The 23,686-nt window shown below is 44.6% G+C and overlaps 1 protein-coding gene and 1 pseudogene across 1 annotated transcript; both read left to right on the forward strand.

Annotated features, from left to right (window-relative positions):
• The first annotated feature begins 1,662 nt into the window (after positions 1-1,662).
• On the forward strand, positions 1,663-3,048 carry LOC117436566 (uncharacterized; annotated as a pseudogene).
• Positions 3,049-6,826: 3,778 nt separating this feature from the next.
• Positions 6,827-14,796, forward strand: LOC117436567 (ubiquitin carboxyl-terminal hydrolase 42-like). The gene is made up of 14 exons (XM_034065359.1): positions 6,827-7,016; positions 7,362-7,562; positions 8,576-8,686; positions 8,835-8,937; positions 9,098-9,165; positions 9,311-9,381; positions 9,919-10,001; positions 10,373-10,484; positions 11,087-11,227; positions 11,441-11,541; positions 12,008-12,146; positions 12,846-13,577; positions 13,961-14,049; positions 14,175-14,796. The coding sequence occupies exons 1-14, from the start codon at positions 6,827-6,829 to the stop codon at positions 14,794-14,796; spliced, it is 2,763 nt and encodes a 920-aa protein (XP_033921250.1).
• Positions 14,797-23,686: the final 8,890 nt, after the last annotated feature.

The following is a 23,686-nucleotide window of genomic DNA, read 5'->3' on the forward strand; positions in this document are numbered from 1 at the left end:
TTTTTTTTTTCTGGTAGCGTTGCAGTGTGAAAATGTAGTTTGCAAATATGAGACACGGAAGTTCCTTCATGTCTTCATGTCTACCTGTAGTAGTCTGGTATTGCTCCTTATTTCTACTGAGGTACTTTTGTGTATGTTATTGTTTTACAATCACAGCTGCAGATGTTTGTTTTGTCACGAGAAAAGTGTGTAATCGCTACTCCCCACTTAAATGCAGTTTTGTGAGTGGGGTTTTTACTTTGGTTGTTGTTGTTTGGGGTTTTATAATAGTTTTTACCAGTTATTTCGTTCTTCAAATCCAAAAGTCGAAAACGCAGTTCTCATTTGTTGCACTGATCTAAAACAGGGTTGTGATGAATAAAGCCTTCAGCACTAGGCTGCAATTTTGTGAGTCCCCTAAGGCAACTGAAGGGACTGGTATTGGAAAACCTGTAGTTTTTTCTATTTAGAAATCTATTTGTAACAATCGGTTTTGAGGAAGCTTTCATAATACGCAGACTTAGCCAGGTCTTCTGTGTTGTGCAGAGAAAAGTACATTTCACCTTTGTGTTCCTGGCTTCCATTATTTACAAGTCTCTGAACGCTAACCCTGCTCGGGAAGAGGGCTGGTATCTATCTGTAGGGTTACCTGCTCTGCTAGTTACTCTCGTATTTTTCCATCTTAGTTCTTATATTTATGAGCAGAGAATTACAAATGTCAATTAAGTTGCAATAAGGAAAAAGACCAGAGTGGTAGTCTCTCTTGTACTGAAGTATTGAAACAGAGAAATACACCATAGTTCAAAACAGTGTGTTGACCTGCATGTTTAAGTGGCAGTGTTTAAGATGTTCATCGTGTGTTTTTGCGTTGTGGAGCAGACCTGGTTCTTCTGGGTGTTCCTGCAGAATGCTCCCTTTTAAACATCCTTTTTCAAACAGAAACAGTAAATATTCTTGAAATATAAATTTCTTGCAGTTGTTAGCGACGGAATTGCCCCACCACGTAAAATTCTTTTTCCACTTGAGAAAATCGGCATGGATTGGCAACAGCCACTGAATGTTGGAGTTGGACTGCAGAATCTGGGCAATCCGTGTTACCTTAATGCTACTCTGCAGTGTTCAAGAGACGCACCTCCTCTCGCCACTGACGTGCGTTCTCTGCAACACGAGAAGTCAGTGACACAGACCCGGACCCCGGGGCGGACAGAGCAGCAGACCCCGCAGCTGACAAACTCGGACCCCAGTTCCGACAGACGCCTACCCCGCAGCCGCTCTCGCTGCTCCGTGCTAGTGGCGGTCCCCGCGCTCGGGGTCGCCAGCAGCAGCAGGAAGCGTTACTGGGCTCCGGCAGCGGGCCAGGGGGAGCTTCGAGGGCCTCTCTACTTCGTGTACCTAACTGGCTTCCAGTTATGGTTAAAATGATAAAGAACTGCGAGTTTCCCGGCTTGACAGCTGGATTCTTTTTTATGAAAGTATAAAGGTATTACGTGTGTGCCTCTCGGGGACGTAAGGGGTGGATTTTGTTGAAACAGACGTGCTGCGCCTCCCTGAGACGACAACCCCAACCTGTTGCTGTATTTAACTTGGGTTGCAGGAGGTGCGAGCCTCTCAGGGACTTCACAGGTGGGTTTTGTGGAAGCAAAACGCGCTGCCTCCCGTCGGCGGCGGTCGTCCCGTTCAGAAATGAATAGCAGCGAAGCTGCCCCTGAGGGCAGAGATGTGTTCTGTGGTCTTTTAGAGAAACAGAAGGCTCGCGCCTCTCTGCCGGGGCAGAATGGGCCGAGAAAAATTGGCCTAATTTGCAAAGTGGAACAGACCGAATAAGCACCCTGCGAGAGGACGCAAAACTGCGGCCCGGAAGGGGTAACTCGGTTCTCTGCCCTACCGGGCGCCATCTTGGCTGCTGCACTGGAGGCTGGCGAAGAGCAATAAACAGCTGAATCTCAGTTCCTACAAGCTTCACAAGACCCGGTCCGAGCCCTGCAGGACCAGGCAGTTAACTTAAAAGAGCAGTTAGACAAAGAGAAAACTCACGCTAACTACTTGCCATTAGCCCTGAAAGAGCAACTCCTTGCGGAGAAAACCGCCCCTCCACAAGTCGCAGAAAACAACTGAATATCCCCGCAGGGACCTGGGAAAGGCGAGGCTAAGGTTACAAAAATGAAGCGTTCCTATACGTAGGATGGCGGAGAGGACGAATTCCCACTGCTTGCCACCAAAGAGGTGCCGTTATACTGCTACGGAACGAGCTAAACTTCGAACGGAATCGGGTCGTCCTCGAGGAGAATCAGAAACAGAATGTGTTTGGAGAGTATCGCTGTCTGGGGGAGGTGAATTTTCACTGAGTGAGAAGGAAGCTGAGGGATACTTGGGGCCAGGAGTAGTTCTAGCCACCGGCGACCACTGCGCACCCTGGTCCTTAAAGAGCAGCTTATTGGGCTGGAGGACTTGACCCTTTGGAAAGGGGAGATGCCCTCGCCATCACAGGGACAGTCGACCAGTGGGTAGCAAATGTGAAGAAAGCAGCGTATCTGCAAAGGATGTACGATCGGGAACTTAAGCAGGAGTCCCCGATGACGATAGCGGTCGATCCCGGAAACATAAGCCTTCCCTCATTCGGGCTCTTCCCGACTCCTTGAAAGCCATGGGGATCCAGTTACAGGGAAAGAGAAGAGCACCATCCCAAAGTGAAAGGGCCGTTGCTGCCCTGGAAAGACTGCTTTCACCTGGTCGAAAGACAGAGAAGAAAATACGGACGTGGGGGGAAGTTGCCCAGGGGTTGATTAATGATGGGAGAAAGTGCGGCCCCCTCGGTATTTCTGGTGAAATTGATACTAAGGGACTGAAACGAACAGAGATAAAAAAATCCCTCTTCGCCCGACTGATGGGGAACAGCAGACACCCCCTATTTGCCCAGGAGCTAGAAAGAGTCCTAGTAAGAGGCAAGCGTTGTGGACATTGGAGTGATGACAGGGTATTTCTAAAGTTTGAATGGATGGATTACCCAGGGGTAAATTGGAAAAGCTGGTGCTAGAGTGGCCTGAAAGTAACCCCAGGGGTGGAGGGTGAAAATACATTCGACAGCTCACTGAAAACAGTTAAGGCAAATTACTTGTTTTGTGGGACATTTTTCACTTGCTTCGTATATTTTGTGCAACTTCATGCATGGAGAACTCGACTCATAACACTATTGCCAATTGTCCTACAAGATTTCAGAGGACTGCACAATTTTGTTAGATGGTTTCTTCCTTGGTTGGGAGTGAGTGAATTAGAAAAAAAAATGATTGTAAATATATCTGCAGGAATTAAGAACATTGAAAACAAAATTATAGATGTTAGACAGACATTAGAGTTTGAGGTATCCAGCGTATCCCAGGTGACGGTGCAAAACTGTACGGGCCCGGACTTGCTATTAGCTTCCCAAGGAGGCATCTGTACGATCCTAAGTACAAGGTGATGCGTACACACGGATCAGAGCAGCTATCTGTGTAGGTGAAATGTTAACCGATAAACACAGTGAGAGAACTCCACTTTGATCCACTGCTCGCAACACAAGTGGGATATGAGGAGGGCAGTGAAAAGCCATCCTTTAAGTCTGGAGACTTTTAGTATTTCCTCAAGTCCATGGATGTTCCTGAACTTCATCTTGTGGAAAGTCCGTCTTTAAAAAAAATTAAATAAATGGGTCTCAAGTAGGAATTTCTGGATAATAGAATCTCTCTCAAAAAAAGCTACCGCAGCAGTGTGTTTTGAAAGAGCCTGGAGCTTCTGAAACGGGCTAGAGACAGGCAACAGCTGAGAAGGAATTGTTAGGTTGTGCCTTTTCACCAGGACTCCCCCGTAATTTAATAAGGATGGAAAGGGCTTGTGATAATGTGTGATTTAAGGAAAATGGAGGTGGGATGGGAGAAGGAGCAGCTTTCAAGCAGTTGCTTTCCTACATTCCTACAAATTCTCTCCAGCAAGTTTCTAAAGGCTTCTGAAGGCTTAGTGCGTAAGATTTGGTGAGCTTGAGCACAAGACCGTTGGTAAAACAAGGAGGCTGTCTGGACAAAACCTCGCCTAAATTTACCTAAGTCGACCACTTGCTATGAAAGGAGGTAGCTTTGTCCTAACCGTGTGTACGGTTCGTCCACCTTAGCATAGATCCATAATGCAGTCAGTTTGGATGTGAGGGAGCCACTTTCGTACAAAGAACATTTGGAAGGTAATATGATCACACACAAGAACATCATTCCATTAGCCTGGGTAAATTAAAGAGATATATTGGGCACCACAAATAGCCGTTTAAGATATCACATTTTAATGCTAAGAAATACTACATTTCCTGCTACAATAGGCTTAGTTATACGTTACTCTCGATAGTTATTCCTGCCGGATAGATGAACTCCATCTAAATACAGCAAATTAACTGCCAAGGCATTTCCTTCATGCTTCTAGGCAGGCATCCTCACCTGGTTAAATAAATAGATTTTCAGAAGGGAAGAACTCAGACAAAAGTGCTTCATGGCTTATTAATGCTTTTGCAATCTCACATTTCTCCAGAAATACTTTATTGGTTGCTTTTCACACCCTTGCACTCATTGCTACCACTGATTCTGGCTTATTTGCATTACAACTCTACTTGTCCAGAGCTCAAACTGATGCATGCATTGCTCAAAACCAAAACCTGAAGTTGCAGAACAGAAGACTCGAAACAGTTGATGTGAGCAGCTCTGAGATTACGCTGCTTTGCAAACGCCGGACATACGACTCAAAATCCTTTCTAGAAAGAGTTTAAATGTGCTCCATTAAGCAAAGGTATCTCCACACTGACACACTGACACTTGCTCAAGGATTGTACCTCGGTTGGTTGAGTTTCACTCCCTTGAAAGTACTAGTATCTGAGCAGCCATCCAAGCAGACCACACAGTTCTACACGCTCTGGGGAAAATCTAAGGTGTAGAAAAGTTTACTTTGTTCTTTTCCTCTCAGCCTCCGTTGCAAACATGCAGTAAAGCAGAAAACTGGCAGGATGACACCCCATGCAAAACAAGGCACATCAGCAAGACTGGAACAACCGACCGGCCTCTCCTTGACAGTCAAAAGGGGATTTGAAACACATCACCTTGGTAAGTCTGTGGCTTTGCCAGGACGCCCCGTTTCCCTGTGCTGTATCCCGAGCTGCTCTGCAACTCCAACAAGCAAAATCGCTTTGCTAAAGCACTGGGTCTCCAAAGCGGTCACTGGCACAGCAGGCACGGCTCAGGTACAACAAGTTTGTGAAAAACTGCCTGCTTCCAGAAGCAATCCAGAAAAAGGCACCTTGTGCCTCCAGCCTGGAATTCGGGGCTTTCCCTTCAGAACAGTAAGTGCCCCGGGAGTAGAAAAGCATCGTGGTAAAAACCCCAGGTCCCGCGGCATGAGCGGCGTTGTTCCTTGCTCGGCGAGGAGGCGGCGGCTCCTCGCGGGGCCTGCCGCCTCCCGCGGGGAATGGAACGCTTCGAAGGGTTCCATTTCTCGCCGTCCTCGCGGCCCGACCGTTAGTTGCCGTGAGCACAGAGTCGCCGCTCGCTGCTGCGGTCCTGATTCCCGACGGTGCTCGAGGTGCGAGACTGGGGAGCGACAGCCGGGGTGGGGAGGGGAGGGCAGGAGAGGGGTGGGGAGAGGAGGGGCGGGGAGGGGCGGGGCGGGAGGGCGCTGAGGCGGCGCGGGGCTGCGCCTGTCCCTGCACAGGGGTTGCGGCGGGTCGGAAGTGCGGAGCGGGGCTGGGTGGGAGGGTGAGGTAAAGTGAGGAGGGCGAGGCGAGGTGAAGCGAGAGATCCCTCGAGCCGTGCTCTGCCCTCGCCTTCCGCGTCAGGGTCGGTTTGTTTTGGCTGTGTTTGAGCTCTGCTTGCTCCCGAGCGCGGACATGCCGCGTGCCGCAGCGGTCCGGGAGAGCGGCGGTGCCAAAATTCTTTTAGGGACCAAAACCCGTCGGAAAGGCAGAGCGGGCGGGAGGGGTGTGGGGGGGGTGGGCAGCGGGTGGGTGCTGCAGGCTGGTGACGGAAGGCCGGACAGTTCCATTTGGAACCGGTACTATGACGTTAACCGACTTGGAGAGCTTCTCTTGCGCCCCGGGAGCAGACCCTCAGAGCCCGGTGAAACACTGGGCAGCCGCGCCTTGGGAGAGCAGAGAAATCCCTGTGCGGAGGGAGACCACGGTCCTGAGGCGGACACAGACCCCGACCCCGGAGTTGACAAACTGGGACACCTTTGCTTCTAGGTAAGGTAAAAGTGATCATTAACTGATACTGGTTTCCTGGGTTGACAGCTGGATTATTTTTGATGAAAGTAAACAAGCGTGGGGTGTGTGTGTCTGTGTGTGTGTTGGGGACATTCTTTATTTCGACTTTTTGTGTGTGTGTTTGGTTGTTTTTTTTTTTTTTGGGTGGTTGGTTTTACTTTTTCGTTGTTGGTTTGGTTTGGGTTGTTTTTTTCTTACGGTAGTGTTGCATTGTGGAAGCATAGTTTGCAATTTAGAGACATAGAAGTGCCTTCATGTCTTCATGTCTACCAGTAGTAGTTTGGTATTGCTCCTTATTTCTACTTAGGTACTTCTCTGTCTGTTACTGTTTTACAGTCACTGCTGCAAATGTTTGTTTTGTCATGAGACAAAGGCGTAATCCCTACTCCCCACTTAAATGCAGTTTCCTGAGTGGGTTTTTTTATTTTGGTTGTTGTCGTTTGGGGGTTTTTTATTATTTCTTACCAGCTATTTAGTTCTTCAAGTTATTTCTTTGATACTGAGTGACAGCATTTCCTTCTGGAATGCTTCTTGATATCCTTAAGTCAACCAAAAGTTTTACCTCTGTTACAGATAAGAAGGATGAAGATACCTTCAGTATTGAAAAAGCTGGCCTTCAGGGGGCCCTACAAAGGGACTGCCAAGAAAACAAAAGCACACACTGTGAACTTGGGTCCAGTACCAGCCGAGGAAGATGCAGAGAAAGTGCCGAGAGGTTCTGTGTATTGTAGAACCTCTGAAAAACCTAAGCCTTTTGGCCAGGAAGAGTTAAGTAAGTGTGTCTTCTGTCCTTCCCCCCTTTTTTTGTTCTTCAGAACAAAACCCCCCAAAGTTAGAAAATGCAGTTCTCATTTGTTGCACTAATGTAAAGCAGGGTTGTGATGAATAAAGCCTTCAGCACTAGGCTGCAATTTTATGAGTCCCCTAAGGCAACTGAAGGGACTGGTATTGGAAAATCTCTCTTACTTTTCCTTCGTTCTTATAATCTGTTCATCACGTGGTTTTGCGCTGTGGGGCAGACCTGGTTCTTCTGGGTGCTCCTGCAGAATGCTCCCTTTTAAACATCCTTTTTCAAACAGAAACAGTAAATATTTTTTGAAATGTAATTTTCTTGCAGTTGTTAACGATGGAATTGCCCCACCACAACGAATCCTTTTTCCACCTGAGAAAATTCGCATGGATTGGCAACAGCCACTGAGTGTTGGAGTTGGACTGCAGAATATGGGCAATACGTGTTACCTTAATGCTACTCTGCAATGTCTGACGTACACACCTCCTCTGGCCAATTACATGCTGTCTCTTGAACACAGCAAGTCATGTGAGTACTTTCTAACATTATTATAAATACGTTGGACAGCTGCAAAGGTAAAAGAACAAGAGTGATTCTGTGGAGAAAACGCGTGGCTTTCCTGTTTTACCTGTAGAAGCCGGCTTTGAACGCGATCTTCGTGGTGTTTTTCAACCTAACCGATTCTGTGATTCCATAGTTATTTAGCAGGGAGCTCGGAATGGCATATAAAGTCTATTTGTTCATTGAATGCACAACGGTAAACTTGCAAAGAAAGACCATTTCTTTCTTTGTGTGAATAATGAAGTACGTTGTAAAGGAAGGCATTTGATGAATATTTGGCATTTGGGTTTCCTGCTGGTAGAAAGGTGGTAAAATTTGGGATGTTGGCATCGTAGCTTCTTTGTCTCTGCAGCCTAGATACCATAATGTGCTAATATGGCAATAAATGACATGTTCACTGTGGACCCATTAAGAAAGCCCACACCCTAGAAAGCACTACGAGCTCATTTCTGCTGACCTGAAATGGAAATCTGTGTGGGGCAGTATTAAAATTCAGACTGTTTTTTTTTTCTAGTTAAAAATTTGTATTTTTTAAACCTTTGAATTTGCGTTCTTCGCATTTCCATGGTACGCTTGAACTGATTTAGGCACGGGAGCCTCTTTTCGTATCCTTCCAGGTCTGTTTTGACAAAGGTACATGCATGCTTTTTGGTTTGGCGTCTTAATGTTTATTCCTAGAAATTTAACTGTGTTTGTTTGACATAGATAAAATGTTTCCAGCTAAGAACCCTGTTGTTGCAAAAAGGAGGGCGGAAATACTTGCACATACCTTCCTTTAACCTTTCCTTTCCCCCAGAGGATTCTTAGCTCTGTGTCATGTAGCTCACCTCAGAGCAGTATGCTGAAAATCACACCCATTCTCTCTTAGCGCTGTGTCATCAATATCAGTAGTGTTTCTCCTGGATATTGTTTTTTGGTTTTGTTCTTTTTTGGTAGCAGAGCTTATTTGACTAGACTGTGTTGCTTCTTTCACTCTTCAGGTCAGGAAAAAGGCTTCTGCATGATGTGTACATTGGAAGCTCACATTAACCAGGCCCTGCATCTCTCTAAGAAGGCTGTCAAACCCATGTCTGTTATCAATGGCCTTAGAAGTAAGTCATTTCCGATGGTTTTCTTTTGATCTATTTGGTAACTTTTCAAAGCACTATTTGATGCATAGAAATGATTTTGATACTTTTAGAAACGTGAGTTTTCTTTCATTTTCTGGGAGGTAAATATAACTACCTTCTTATTTATTAGGAACAGGAAAGCATTTCCGCTATGGCCGTCAAGAGGATGCACATGAATTCTTGTCCTTCACCGTTGAGGCTTTGCAGAAAGCTTGCTTGAATGGAAGCACCACGTACGCATAAACAAATTATTTAAGCTTTAAATGTTCTCTGTCCCCTTTCACTCCTTTCTTTACTATACTATATTAAAATGAATGTCCTTGGTAAAAACTGTTTGAAGAGCTAACTCTGAGCCTCGCATCACCTGAGGTCTGATTGATAATTTCTTTCCAGGTTGGACACATCTTCTCAAGCCACCACACTTATTAATCAAATATTTGGAGGATACCTAAGATCCCAAGGTACTTGTCAAAAATCTTCCTGTCCTTTGAACTGGTCTGTGTCTGTTTTGTCTGTAGTAAAGGACTTTGTACTTCGACTAAAGTAAAACGTAGGAAGACTTCAAATTTGTCCAGTCAGTGTTAAGCATTTGTATTTTGATTCCAGTAAAATGCTTGAACTGCAAAGCCGTTTCTGAAGCGTATGAACCATTCCTCGATATTACTTTGGATATAGAGGTAAGGTGTTTTGTGAATATGGGTCGAGCTGTATAAGGACCTGTAGAGCTTTCCAATTAAAGGCATTTTACTGAAAACTGTACACTGCTAAAAGGTAAGAGCTTGGTGGTGGATGGGTGTGGATTGGAGTTTGGTCTTGTGTGGAAGGCATGTAGATGCTCTTCACGTTTGCAGTGGGTTTAAGCTGTCAAACCAGTAATTATATCTACACAAACACCTATACTCTCACGCTTCTCGATTATTCTGCTCCAGCATGCGTCTATCGTTAGGCTGATGGGTTTGATTGTTCTCATTATTGGTGCCATAGCAGAGCAGAGATGCTGTCTGTGGCACTGCAAACTTTATTTCAAAGTAGCATCGTTTCCACAGGAGGTAAATGCTCAGCGTACTCTGAGGTTTCTGCCTCCTTCACAGTGGTTGCCGGTTGACAGTAGGTGACTTGAGGATGAGCTAGCAGGATTCTCTCGGTAACTACCAGGAAGTGTTTGAAATTTTGCATTTCCAGTGACTTAGGGCTCTACTTTCTTATTCATCCAGACTGTTACATCTGTTACCGAGGCTCTGGAACAATTGGTGAAACCTGAACAACTGGATGGAGAAAACAGCTATAAGTGTAGCAAGTAAGATTCTTACTAATTCCATCCGAGTATAAGAGAAAGCGTTTCATGTATCAGAGGAATATTTGGAAATAGAAGAATTGTGGCCATTAGCTGATATTAGACTTTTATTCCTAGTGCTGCCTGCACTGGGGCTTATTAGCCTTCGTAAGCGTGAGGTTGCACGCAGAAATATTTGTGTGGCCAGAAGTTAAAGGGGATGTCTGCTAAATAGTAGGGAGCTGAAGCACGGAGCTAAGGACAACGACTTGGGGTGGGAGGCAACATTAGTGCAGCATATGGGTTCATAGGCCTGTGCGAGAGATGAAAACTTGTTTGAGTTTTGGGAGGAGGAAGCATTTGCTTTTCAACGTTTGTCTGTGCTTGTTTTTAAGGTGCGAAAACATGGTTCCTGCCTCCAAGAGGTACACAATACATCGCTCCTCCAAAGTTCTCATCATAACGCTGAAAAGATTTTCAGCTTTTACTGGTGGCAAGATCAACAAGGTATATATTTGCAGCTGTAAAGCATCTTTATCTTGTTGGAATGGGAGATTTGCCCAAGAGAATAGCATTTGAAACAGGGCAAGTTTAGATTGGAAGAAATTCTTTACTCTTAGGGTGGTGAGGCACTGGAATGGGCTGCCCAGGGAAGTTGGGAGTGCTCCATCCCTGCTGGTGTCCAAGGTCAGGTTGGACAGAGCCTTCCTTGGGTGGCATGGTTTAGTGGCAGGTGTCCCTGCCCATGGCAGGGGGTTGGAACTTGATGATCTTAAGGTCCTTTCCAACCCTAACTATTCAATGGTTCTGTGATTTAAAGGTTGTTAATGTTTGCAGGCTGTAACTTTAATAACAATAGTCTAAGTAAAGTCAATCTAACAGCTGCGGCTTACGGTAACCATAAGAGTATACCTCACTCTTAGAGCTAAATCTGCAGAAAACAGTTCTCTGCAGCTTCAATTATTAAATGCTGTTTCTGAGACTAGGTACTTTGAAGTGAATCAAGAATATATTTGTGTGATCCTAGCCTGTGTTTTTAGAAGGGTTTTTCTCAGGCTGTTCCATGAAGTGTTTCAGGGTAATTTTTGAATCTTCCTGTTTGTGTTTAGGATGTAAAATACCCTGAATATTTGGATCTTCGAGCATATATGTCCCAGTCAATGGGAGAACCACTCATCTATTCTTTATATGCAGTTCTTGTTCATTCTGGTTCCACCTGCAATGAAGGACACTATATCTGCTTCATAAAGGTGGGTATCAGCTTGATTTCTAACAGGGTAAAATCATCCGTGCTGCTAAAGAAAATGAATGTTACTGGCAACCACCATTCTGATGGAGAAAGGTTGAATGATGGGTTCTGTTTGATTTGTTTGGTAGGTTTTGTGCTGTAGTGTTCTGCCTGCGATGTCATTTGGACAACATGTATTTTGTCTGAACTTTTTTTGTCTGTCTTGTATTTGCAGGCCGGCAATGGATTTTGGTATCGAATGAATGATGCCATAGTGGAGCGTTCTGATACTGAAACGGTTCTCAATCAGCAAGCTTATTTACTTTTTTATATCAGGTAATACCAACTACTGAATCTGTTCAGAATATATTTACTTTCCTCTTACTGATACTTTTCTTTTTCCCCCAAGTGTTTTTCTTTCTGTCCTAGGAAAAGTGTACTGTTTCTGTAATTCGGTTTGCTCTAACCTGAACTTACCAGTGACATTTAGTGTCTCTCATTGCTTGGCCTTAAGCTGGTGTAAGCTTGTGTATGTTGCTCTATATATGCTCTATGTAGCTGGCTAATACAGAAGAGGAGAAATTACGCCATAGATGGTGTAAGGGTGAGTTGTTGCTCTGAAAAGGATAGTCACTGCAGGGAGACCATTGTCTGTGTTTTAGTTTGTAGTCTTGGTTGAGTCTTTTATATATGTCTTCTGTGTCACATCATCTGTTCTTATAAAATTTTAGATGGGGGTTTAATCCAAGAACAGGCTGAAAGAAAAACTCTAAACTGAGATCACTGCTTTTTTTCCCCCAAGGCGCTATGATTTGACACTTGGAGAAGGTGGCTTTTACTTACCAGCACCGTCTTATCCCCGTTCATTCCCTGGTCAACCGGGGTCTAATAGTAAGCAGGCCGGATTTATGGGACCACAACTTCCTCCTCATATGATTAAGGTAATTTGCAGGGAGCAAATAATGGCACCAAATTGTTAAGGTTGTTTTCTTTTGATTGCGGGGGGAGGGGGGGTACTGTTTTATGGCATCTGAGTTCTATTTTCCCTCCCACACTGCAGCTTTCTTCACAACCATCGGGCAACAGCCAGAATTATTCCAACAGTGGCTAATCCTAAATTGTGCAGCCATGCTACTTCATTATACTTCCAACTCAAAGTGCTTTCTAAAGCACCGAGAGCTGCTCTTCTGAGACACTTGAAGGAGTCTATTAATTCTTTGATGATGATGATCGTAATAATAATAATAATCACAACAGGCAAAGATCACTGTCCCTCAGTGTTACCTTGGCTGAGAGAGTGAAAAGAATTTATCTTGGTCCTGAGTACCAGAGCAGTTACTGCAGTGTTTTCAGGGAATGTTTAAAGGGGAAAAGAAATGTATTTGTGAAGTGCTTTAGTCAATGTTAAGTTGTTTGTGTGGGTTTCAGAAATGAGGCTCATTTGATACCAAGATAGAGTAAACCAAAAGCAGCAGGAATTAGAAAAACTTGTTGGACTTTGGTTTATATTGGAAGTGGGGTGTTTTTCTTCTTAGGTGATGAGGCAATTTGTAGAAATACTTAGTAGGAGAATGTAATGTTTTAACAAATGCTGTGTGATTGTACATATTCATCTTGCAATCTTTTCTGTTTCGATACAGAATTCAAGTCGTTTAAATGGAAATGGACCCCTAAAAGAGGATACAAATCCTGTTGGTACCACCATAAAAAGGCCATCTTCCGCTCCACCAACCGCTTGCATTCAAAACTGGGCAATGACCAGTCCTTCAGCTACGGATCCATCAAAAGCCCAGAAGGTCACTCTCAGTCTTCATAACAAATTGCCTGAGTGTCAGTCTGTGTCACAACCTGGCTGTCTTGCCAGTGCTTTGGAGAATGAGGATCTCAGCAAGACCGTTCCTTCCTCCACAATTACAAATTCTTTCAGAGCAGAGTCTACCTCAAATGCATCTACAGTGGCAGTTGTGGCTAACATTTCCAAACAGGAAGTTCCTGATGAAATGTTTGTAGAGCCAGCAGTGAGTCCAAGTCCTGCACTCGGCTCCGATGCTACAGTCCCTTCCAGTGCGGAGTCTTCAGGAAAATCTGAGGCGTCGAATGGCGTGTTTAAAATGAACTACAAAATATCTTCCAATGGAATTGTAATTTGGCAGGTGGTCGGCACATTGCAGAATTCCCGTTCTTTCTGTGAGAGTGCTGAAGAAGAGAGATCCCATCCTGAGCTGCCACAAAATGATTCACTAAATGGTGCTATTAGTTTAGACATTGGATCTAAACAAAATGGACTGAAACTTGATGATTTTGCTTGCCAAGTCCAACCTGCTAAACCTTCTGAGATTTTCTCTGCTGAAACAAATGGATTGCTTGAAGCAGTGAGTTACTTTTGTTTCATCTAGAACTTCTCACCTCTGGTGTGCTTCGTATTCAGGAGCATTAAAATGTTCCTAATTCATGTGAAATACTGTGAAAACGCACAGCACAAATTTCATCGTTAACAACTTTGTGCTATTGTCCCGTTAGAAACTGCAGAGCTGAACGGGCATGTGAGAACATGTCAGCTTCAGAAAGGTTCAGCTGAGATAATATTTCATCAGTTTCATAAATATATTGGGGGGGAAGGGGTGATGTGTGAAATAGCAATAGTACATATGAGGCAAATTGATCTTGCTTAATAAGTAATGAGGAAATTTTGCAAACAGTTTTCTACTAAAGGGAGTGGGCTTTTTGTCTCTTAACGTCTGCGTTTTAATTGTAGATACCTGTAGCTGAGTCAGCAGTTCCTCAAGAAATAATCTTAGAATCCCTGGCCTACAACCGCCTGAACAGGTCGTCAGAGAAAACAAGGTAAATTCAGTATACTCTGATGAAAAAAAGATTTCATACATATTGATCATTGTTTTACCCATCTAGTAGTACTATTTAATAGAAAGCTTTGAATCAGTACAACAAATCCCACACTGTACATGTAGGGTTGCAGATGTCAGCGCCGAGCATGTATTATTCTGGTGTGAATTACAAGCAGATGCCTCAGGAAAATGTTCTCGTTACAGATCCCGAAGCAGAGAAAGAACAGAACAAAACAGGAATAGATATTACCCTTCCAAAGCAGAGAGAACATGGAGCACGGAAAGGCTCTATCGAGATGAATCACGGAGATGGGAAAAATGCAGATATTACAAGGATTATTCCTCTGTTCATGGAACGGAAGATGGCAGAGAGAGGAAGTACACTCATTTTGATAAAGACTTTGACAAACTGAGTCAGTTCTACAAATTACATAGCGATTATCATTGCAAGAGCAGATGGGCTCACAACACTCACTGCAGAGAGGAAGGAGCGCATGACTTGGACAGCCACAGAGGAAATTTCCATCCTTGTTCACTACCTCAGCAGCAGCCTGAAAAACACTCTGGGGAAGGGCACGCACCTCCACCTGCCTCAGCTCATGCACAGTTTAACAACTCTTTCCGGGAAAACGAAAAACCGAGGCTTGGCAAGAGGAAACATGGCGACACAGAAGGAAGCAAAAGCGAGGTGGAAAAGAAACGCCGCCAGAATGATGATAAATATCAAGGGAAGGATTCCAAGTAAGTGGGGATTCCAGCATAATCTGCATTTTTTTTTCTTAACTCTTTTCTGAATGTTTGTCATGCCTGCCTTTTCCCCATTGTTTCTAAGTGATTTATATAGGATGTGTCTTGCACCCCACTACACAGGTCAGGGGCATTAGGATTGTAGGCATAAGAGATGTGTAGGCGTAAGAGATGTGTAGGCGTAAGAGATGTTAACCGATAAACACAGTGATAGAACTCCACTTTGATCCACTGCTTGCAACACAAGCGGGATATGAGGGCTGCGAAAAGCAAGTTGTTAAGGCTGGAGAATTTTAGTGTTTCCTCCAGTCCATAGATGTTCATGAACTCCCTCTTGTGGAAGGTCTGTCTTTAAAAGTCATAAATAAATGGGTCTGAAGTAGGAATTTTCACCTTAGCATAGATTCAAAATGCACTCAATTTGGATGTGGGGAAGCTACCTTCTCAAGTCCATCCGATCATATAGTCACAGAGCAGATGGAGCTGTGTGCGGGCTTAAGACTTCTCTTTCAGAAGCCAAACCACTGAGTCATGGTTTGATGTTGAACGGCATGACAGGGAGTGACATTGCTTTCTTTTGTCTTTCAGATGCAAAGCTCACTGATGGAAGCCTTCAATACCCAACCTAAGCCTACCAACAAAATCAACTGATTCTCATCCTCAATCCCAACTTTTTACCTTCAAAACTGTCAACTCTTTACCTTCAAAAATGATGGCACTTTACAAGGAACTCGGCATTACCAATATTGACCATCAAAACTTATAATTTATTATCGAAACATTTACCATGAGGACAAAATCCAATCATAAGTGGTGCTTAACATTTCTGCACAGAATTTTACCATGAAAGACTTTTTTTTAGTTTTTAACTTGAGACTTTGTTTTTTAAGATAATCCAAAAGTGTGGAAACTTTTTACAACTGCTGAACATTGTAAATTACCACATTGTGTTCTCACAAGTGTGAGATAAGGCCCTGGAATAGACCATCTCAAATGCTGCTTATTACAGGCTCAGGTTGACTTTATGTTATTCATGTAATGTTACTCCAAGTTAGACACCTGGTGCAAGAGCAACCAGGGATTACAAAAATTGCAACTGACAGTCTGTATATTTAATTTAAAGACTTATTTAAGATTTCACAAGTAGAATTTTTTGCAAGAGCTTCATTTTCTTCCCTGTTCTGTCAGACACTAGGAACTAATGTACTTGACATACGAGTTATATTCAAGATCTGGAAGAAAATCATCTGGTTCTCAGCATTGTGAAACAACAGATATGCAGTTCTGAATGTATTTCTCAAGATGATTTGTAATACTCTTCCATATGTTTTTATGACATTTTCTTAATATACTGTCACTTGTCTGAAGTGTCAGTTGTCTGGTTTTGTCTCTCTAAAGTGGGTAGCTAAAGACAAATTCATACTGTGATTTTAATTTTTATTCTTAAATGCTATCAAACTGTGATGCACTTATTATTCACTGGTCCTGCATCAGGAGATGAGTGGGGAACCTGTATTAAATACAGTTCATCTGAATAATCTGTCTGGTTTATACAAGCTGTGTTGTTCAGAGATGTCTAAAGTTTGATCTTTGTTTTTTTAAAGATAAAAAGCATTTGCCCCACTGTAAATGTATAGCATGTACAATTTATATAGTATATAAATACAGCAAAGTTAAAATGGATTTTTACTTGAGTTTTACTGGAGTTATTTAAAATGCAGTATGTCATGTGAATTGACAGCTTTCAGAGTGTATTTGATGCTCAAGAAATTAGATCTTTCTTTCAGTGGTAGGTGAGATGATGCTGTCGCTGTGACCCAGAGAAGATCAGTAACTTGGGATTTCAGCTGCCTAAACAAGAATGCAGAAGGCTTTCTCCTTTGGTGTTAAAAGCTTCCACCACCAGGCAGTAAGCTGGGAGCTCATCAGTAGCTTTTTACTGTGTGTGACACTAAACCAAAATCCAAAGGAGCAAGGTTAATGTTTTAGTAAATACTTAAAGAAATATTTTGGTACGTGGAAAACCCCATAAAGCCAATCTATAAGTGTACCCTGCATAATGTTCCTATGGCAACAGTTCTGTGAAGTTACATAAAGTAACATGACAAAGAAACCACACACTGTTCCTGTATCTGGCTTTTTCTTCTTCTTTTGTCCTCTGGCTCCATGATTTGGTGTCTTGTCGTTGATGAATAACCTCGTCACAGGTGTATCAAAGGAGTTTCAGCATTGACTGCTTGTCATGGTTTAAGCCCAGCCGGTAATTCAGAACCATGCAGCCACTCGCTCACTCTGCCCTTTCTTCCACCCTGCTCCCGGAGGGTTGGCGAGGAGTATCGAAAGAATGCAAATCCCAAGGGTTGAGATAAGAAAGTCCAGTAACTAAGGTATAACTCAAACCACTACTGCTGCTACCAATAGTAATGATGAGGGAAGGAACAAGGGGAGGGAATATAAAACTAAAAGGGGAGAAGAAAAACTAATAAAGACAAAATGATCTTCAATACAATTGCTCAGCACCTGCCAACCACTATCCAGCCTGACCTCAGCAGCCATCTGGGCCTTCCAGGTATCTCCCACCAGTTCATTTCCTGGGCATAACATGCTGTGGTATGGAATACCCTTTTGGCTAGTTTGGGTCAGGTGTCCTTTCCCTGCTTCCTCCTGGTTTCCCGTGCCCCTCCTCACCGGCAGAGCATGAAACTGAAAAGTCCTTGATCAGCGTAAGCATTACTTAGGAGCAACTAAAATATCAGTGTGTTATAATACTGTTATCAGACTAAAGTGGAAAACAGCATTGCAGCAGCTACTAAGAAGGAGAAAAGTAACTCTTACAGCTGAACCCAGGACAGTATCCACCCATGGAATATCCATGCCATTTAGGTCATGCTCAGATCCCATTTTTTTTTTCACTATACCATTGCTTTTTGTCTCATATATACACGCACACACAAAGAGAGATACCATTCCTTTGTCCATGGACCATCCCTATAAAGTTTGCTGGATTCACTCAGTCCACAGTGTCAGGCTCCATCTCTTGTAACAGCCTCTCAGGGCAGGAGAGATGGTATGCTGGGTTGGGTTGTTGCCTGATGACAACACCACTGAACTCGTATGGCTGCTGCTGAGCTTGCCAGTTTTTGTCAAAGTTCATTCTTTGTTGGGATGATGGTCAGAGGGAAGTCAAGGTCAGTCAATGCTGACCTGAGGACAGTTCTGTTGCTGCTGCTGGCTTTCTTATGACTTCATTCTCCACTGACGGTCATGACAGCACATATCTTCTTTTCAAAGCCCAGAGTGGTAGAGATGAGCATCTGGCTTATAGGCTATAGAAGTGTTCTACAGCAGGCAACAGCTTATGAGTTCATGGACTGCTTTCCCCCTAAATTAATCCCCCTGAGGTACACACTGGACTTCCCCATGTTCCCACGTTACCCACCCAGGTTCCTGAGCAAAAGCAATCCCATGAGTGGGTTTGCCTTTACCTGAAGGAGGAATAGCCCAGACTGTCTTCCCCAGCAAATTCTTTATGTGCACCACAGGAACTTTATCCCCCTTTACAGTATGCAAAAGTTCTGACTGGGCTGGGCCAGCCCTGTTGGCAGATCCCCTGGTGCTGACCAACCAGGTGGCTTTTGGTAAATGTGTATCCCAATCACAGAATCACAGAATCCCAAGGGTTGGAAGGGACCTCAGAAGATCATCTAGTCCAACCCCCCTGCAAGAGCAGGGTAACCTAGAGTACATCACACAGGAACTTGTCCAGGCGGGCCTCGAATATCTCCAATGTAGGAGACTCCACAACCCCCCTGGGCAACCTGTTCCAATGTTCTGTCACTCTTACAGTAAAGAAGTTCTTCCTGATGTTAACGTGGAACCTCCTATGCTCCAGTTTACACCCATTGCCCCTTGTCCTACCCCTGGATATCACTGAAAAAAGCCTAGCTCCATCATCCTGACACCCACCCTTTACATATTTGTAAACACTCATGAGGTCACCCCTCAGTCTCCTCCAAGCTAAAGAGACCCAGCTCCCTCAGCCTCTCCTCATCAGGGAGGTGTTCCACTCCCTTAAGCATCTTTGTGGCTCTGCGCTGGACTCTTTCAAGCAATTCCCTGTCCTTCTTGAACTGAGGGGCCCAGAACTGGACGCAATATTCCAGATGCGGCCTCACCAAGGCAGAGCAGAGGGGGTGGAGAACCTCTCTTGCCCTACTAACCACACCCTTTCTAATGCACCCTAGGATGCCATTTGCCTTCTTGGCCACAAGGGCACATTGCTGGTTCATGGTCATCCTCCTGTCCACCAGGACCCCCAGGTCCCTTTCCCTTTCACTACTTTCCAGCAGGTCAGCCCCCAACCTGTACTGGTACGTGGGGTTATTCTCCCCAGATGCAAGACTCTACACTTGCCCTTGTTGAATTTCATCAACTTTCTCCCCACCCAACTCTCCAGCCTGTCCAGGTCTCGCTGAATGGCAACACAGCCTTCTGGTGTGTCAGCCACTCCTCCCAGTTTAGTGTCATCAGTGAACTTGCTGAGGGTACCCTCAGTTTCCTCATCCAGGTCGTTGATGAAAATATTAAACAGTACTGGTCCCAGCACCGACTGCTGAGGGACTCCACTAGTCACAGACCTCCAGCTAGATTCTGCCCCATTGACCACAACTCTCTGCCTTCTCCCTTTCAACCAGTCCTTGATCCGCCTCACTACCTGATCATCAAGCCCACACTTGCTTAGCTTATCTATGAGGATGCTGTGGGAGACAGTATCAAATGCTTTACTGAAATCAAGAAAAAACACATCTACTGTTCTGCCATCATCCCTCCACCTAGTTACTTCCTCATAGAAGGCTGTAAGGTTGGTCAAACATGACTTCCTCCTGGTAAAACCATGTTGGCTGTTCTTAATGACCACCTCATCCTTGATATGTCTAAGATGGCATCAAGAATAAGTTGTTCCATCACCTTTCCAGGGACGGAGGTAAGGCTGACCGGTCTATAATTACCTGGGTCCTCCTTCTTGCCCTCCTTATAGACTGGCGTGAAAAAGAAACGCTGCTAGAATGATGATAAATATCAAGGGAAGGATTCCAAGTAAGTGGGGATTCCAGCATAATCTGCATTTTCTTTCCGAGCACTTTTCTGAATGTTTGTCATGCCTGCCTTTTCCCCATTGTTTCTAAGTGATTTATATAGGATATGTCTTGCACCCCACTACACAGGTCAGGGGCATTAGGATTGTAGGCGTCAGAGATGTGTAGGCGTAAGAGATGTTAACCGATAAACACAGTGATAGAACTCCACTTTGATCCACTGCTTGCAACACAAGTGGGATATGAAAGCTGCGAAAAGCAATTTGTTAAGGCTGGAGAATTTTAGTATTTCCTCCAGTCCATAGATGTTCATGAACTCCCTCTTGTGGAAGGTCTGTCTTTAAAAGTCATAAATAAATGGGTCTGAAGTAGGAATTTTCACCTTAGCATAGATTCAAAATGCAGTCAATTTGGATGTGGGGAAGCTACCTTCTCAAGTCCATCCGATCATATAGTCACAGAGCAGATGGAGCTGTGTGCAGGCTTGAGACTTCTTTTTCAGAAACCTAACCACTGAGACAGGGTTTGATGTTGAACGTCATGACTGGGAGTGACATTGCTTTCTTTTGTCTTTCAGATGCAAAGCTCACCGGTGGTATTCTTCTATACCCAAACTAAACCTACAGTCAAAACCAACTACGTCTTATCATGACACCAGACTCTTTACCATCAAAACTGTGTACAATCAAAGCTGATGGTTTACCATCAAACCTGGCTATTTACCATCAAGAATGGCTCTACCATCAAAACGGAATGCTTACTATGGAACCTGGCTTTGCCATCAAAACTGACTCTTCACCATCAAATGTGACTTTTTACCTCCAAACGTGACTGTTTGCTTCAAATCTGACTGTTTACCATTGAATCTGGCTTTACCATCAAAAAATGAGTCTTTACCTTCAAAATCAGCAACTCTCTGTCTTCAAACCGGACTTAACCAATGTTGACCATCAAAACTTTGGATTTATTGTTGAAACGTTTAGCATCAAGACAAAACCCATGTTTGAATTCCATTTCTTAATATACTGTCACTTGTGTGAAGTGTCAGTTGTCTGGTTTTGCCTCCCTAAAGTGGCTAGCTAAAGAGAAATTCACACTGTGATTTTAATATTTATTATTAAATGCTATCAAACTGTGATGCATTTCATGTTCACTGCTCCTGCATCGGGAGACCAGTGAGTGGGAACCTGTGTAAAATACAGTTCATCTGACTAAACTGTCTGGTCTAATTAATCGACTTGAGGGACAGAGATCTGAGTTGTTCCCCCACTTGCCTTATGTTTGACTGAAGCTCATGGAAGGGAACGGATAAAATCCCTCCTTAATTTAGGGTGGGAAACCAGCTCTCAAAACAAGTAAATCAGCACACACCTCCCATGTATGCTTGCTAAATGAGGAGCTATGCAACAGTAGAGTTTCACACTTTATTTCAAAGAAAGTCTCCAGGCTGAAGCAACAGGTCCTCCTGCTAAATGAAAGCATTACTGTTGCAGTGGATTTACATCGAACATCACATTTTTAACAATGATTGATACAGAGTATGTCATGCAAATCACTTGTGAACGCCAAGTCATACTTCAAATCAGTCCCTATCTGTGCAGCATTTACATTTTAAACTGTAGCTAGAAACACTTTCCCAGAAAATACAGGTATTCAACTGGTAAACCACAAGTCTCAGTCTGTAGGATTTGGTGTACAAGAGATCTAGCTTTTCCAGCCAGCATATCTACATAGGAACGCACTAAATCTTGAAAATATGCCTTGTTTTCATCTAGAAAGCATTCTAAATGCTGCTCAGTTGACAGAGGTGCAGTTTTGTACCGGTTTAAACTGATTCGAAATGTGAAGCAACGTAGAGCTTATTTTGTCAGAATAGTGTCAATTTTGAGTCACTCCGGCTGAGCCGAAGTTTTCTGTACATTTCTCTGCCTGCACTGCACTGGCACCGGGGCTGATGGAAGCGGCCACACGGTTCAGATGCTGAGCGGAGGCGGCAAGGCAAAAGGAAGGGAAAGAGAGCGGCGGGAGCAGGCGGCTCAGCTCAGCTCAGCTCTTCTCATCTCTGTCGGCCGCTGTGGCGCGGGTCAGGCACCCGGCCGCTGGCCTCCTGGCTGACGGGCAGCGGAGGGGTGGGAGTCCGCGGCGGGGCTGGGCTGGGCGACGTCCCCGCTATGGAGCGGACGGACCCAGCCTCGCCGCCGCTCGACCGGCAGGACCGGGGAGGGGCGGGAAAGCGCTGAGGCGGCGCTGCGCTGCGCCTGCCCCCGCAGCACCGGTTGCCGCCACCCGGAATTACCGAACGGGTCTGGGTCCGAGCGTGAGGCGGAGTGAGAAGGGCGAGGCGACGTGAAGCCAGGGATCCCTCGGAGCCGTGCTCCGCCCCCGCCTGCCGTGTCGGGATCGGTTCGCTTTGCCTGTGGTTGGGCTCTGGCCGCTCCCGACAGCGGACACGTTCCGTGCCGCGCCGCTCCCTGAGAGCGGCGGTGCCAAAATGCCTTCAGGAACGAAAACCTGTCGGAAAGGCAAAGCTGGGGGTGAACGGGCGGGTGCTTGATGCTTAGCGCTGGTGACGGATGGTCGGACAGTTCCATTTCGGACTGGACGTTAACCGACTTTGAGAGCGTATCTTGCGACCCGGGAGAAGCAGACCGTCAGACCGCGGCGAAACACCGGGCACACACCCCTGGGGGGACAGCGAGACCCCTGGGGCGTCACAAACTGCGGCCCTGGGCGGACACACACCCGACGCCTGTGCGGAGAGATGCAGACCCTGGGGCCGCTCTCGCTGCTCCCTACAACTCGCGGTCCCCGACATCGGGGTGGCCAGTAGTGGCAGGAAGCGTTGCTGGGCTCCGACAGCGGGGAATGAGACCTTCGAGTGCCTCTCTACTTCGTGTACCTTAGCTGGCTTCCACTTAAGATTTTCCTTAACTGGAATAACTCCGAGTTTCCCAGCCTGGCACTTGGACTCTTTCTTTATGACAGTAAACGAGTGCGGCGTGTTTGTGTTCGGGTTATTCCTTTTTTTTTTTTTTTTTTTTTAAACGGTTTGATTTTTTTTTTTTTTCTGGTAGCGTTGCAGTGTGAAAATGTAGTTTGCAAATATGAGACACGGAAGTTCCTTCATGTCTTCATGTCTACCTGTAGTAGTCTGGTATTGCTCCTTATTTCTACTGAGGTACTTTTGTGTATGTTATTGTTTTACAATCACAGCTGCAGATGTTTGTTTTGTCACGAGAAAAGTGTGTAATCGCTACTCCCCACTTAAACGCAGTTTTGTGAGTGGGGTTTTTACTTTGGTTGTTGTTGTTTGGGGTTTTATAATAGTTTTTACCAGTTATTTCGTTCTTCAAATCCAAAAGTCGAAAACGCAGTTCTCATTTGTTGCACTGATCTAAAACAGGGTTGTGATGAATAAAGCCTTCAGCACTAGGCTGCAATTTTGTGAGTCCCCTAAGGCAACTGAAGGGACTGGTATTGGAAAACCTGTAGTTTTTTCTATTTAGAAATCTATTTGTAACAATCGGTTTTGAGGAAGCTTTCATAATACGCAGACTTAGCCAGGTCTTCTGTGTTGTGCAGAGAAAAGTACATTTCACCTTTGTGTTCCTGGCTTCCATTATTTACAAGTCTCTGAACGCTAACCCTGCTCGGGAAGAGGGCTGGTATCTATCTGTAGGGTTACCTGCTCTGCTAGTTACTCTCGTATTTTTCCATCTTAGTTCTTATATTTATGAGCAGAGAATTACAAATGTCAATTAAGTTGCAATAAGGAAAAAGACCAGAGTGGTA

This window comes from Melopsittacus undulatus, chromosome 8 (assembly GCF_012275295.1).
Source record: "Melopsittacus undulatus isolate bMelUnd1 chromosome 8, bMelUnd1.mat.Z, whole genome shotgun sequence".
Lineage (NCBI taxonomy): Eukaryota > Metazoa > Chordata > Aves > Psittaciformes > Psittaculidae > Melopsittacus > Melopsittacus undulatus.

What these genes read in the sequence shown, in the direction of transcription:
- LOC117436567 (XM_034065359.1), top strand. Translation starts at nt 6,827, where the DNA reads ATGAAGATACCTTCAGTATTGAAAAAGCTGGCCTTCAGGGGGCCCTAC. An exon ending in TGTTATCAATGGCCTTAGAA is followed by an intron (nt 8,687 to 8,834) that starts GTAAGTCATTTC and finishes CTTATTTATTAG; the next exon opens with GAACAGGAAAGCATTTCCGC. An exon ending in TATTTACTTTTTTATATCAG is followed by an intron (nt 11,542 to 12,007) that starts GTAATACCAACT and finishes TTTTCCCCCAAG; the next exon opens with GCGCTATGATTTGACACTTG.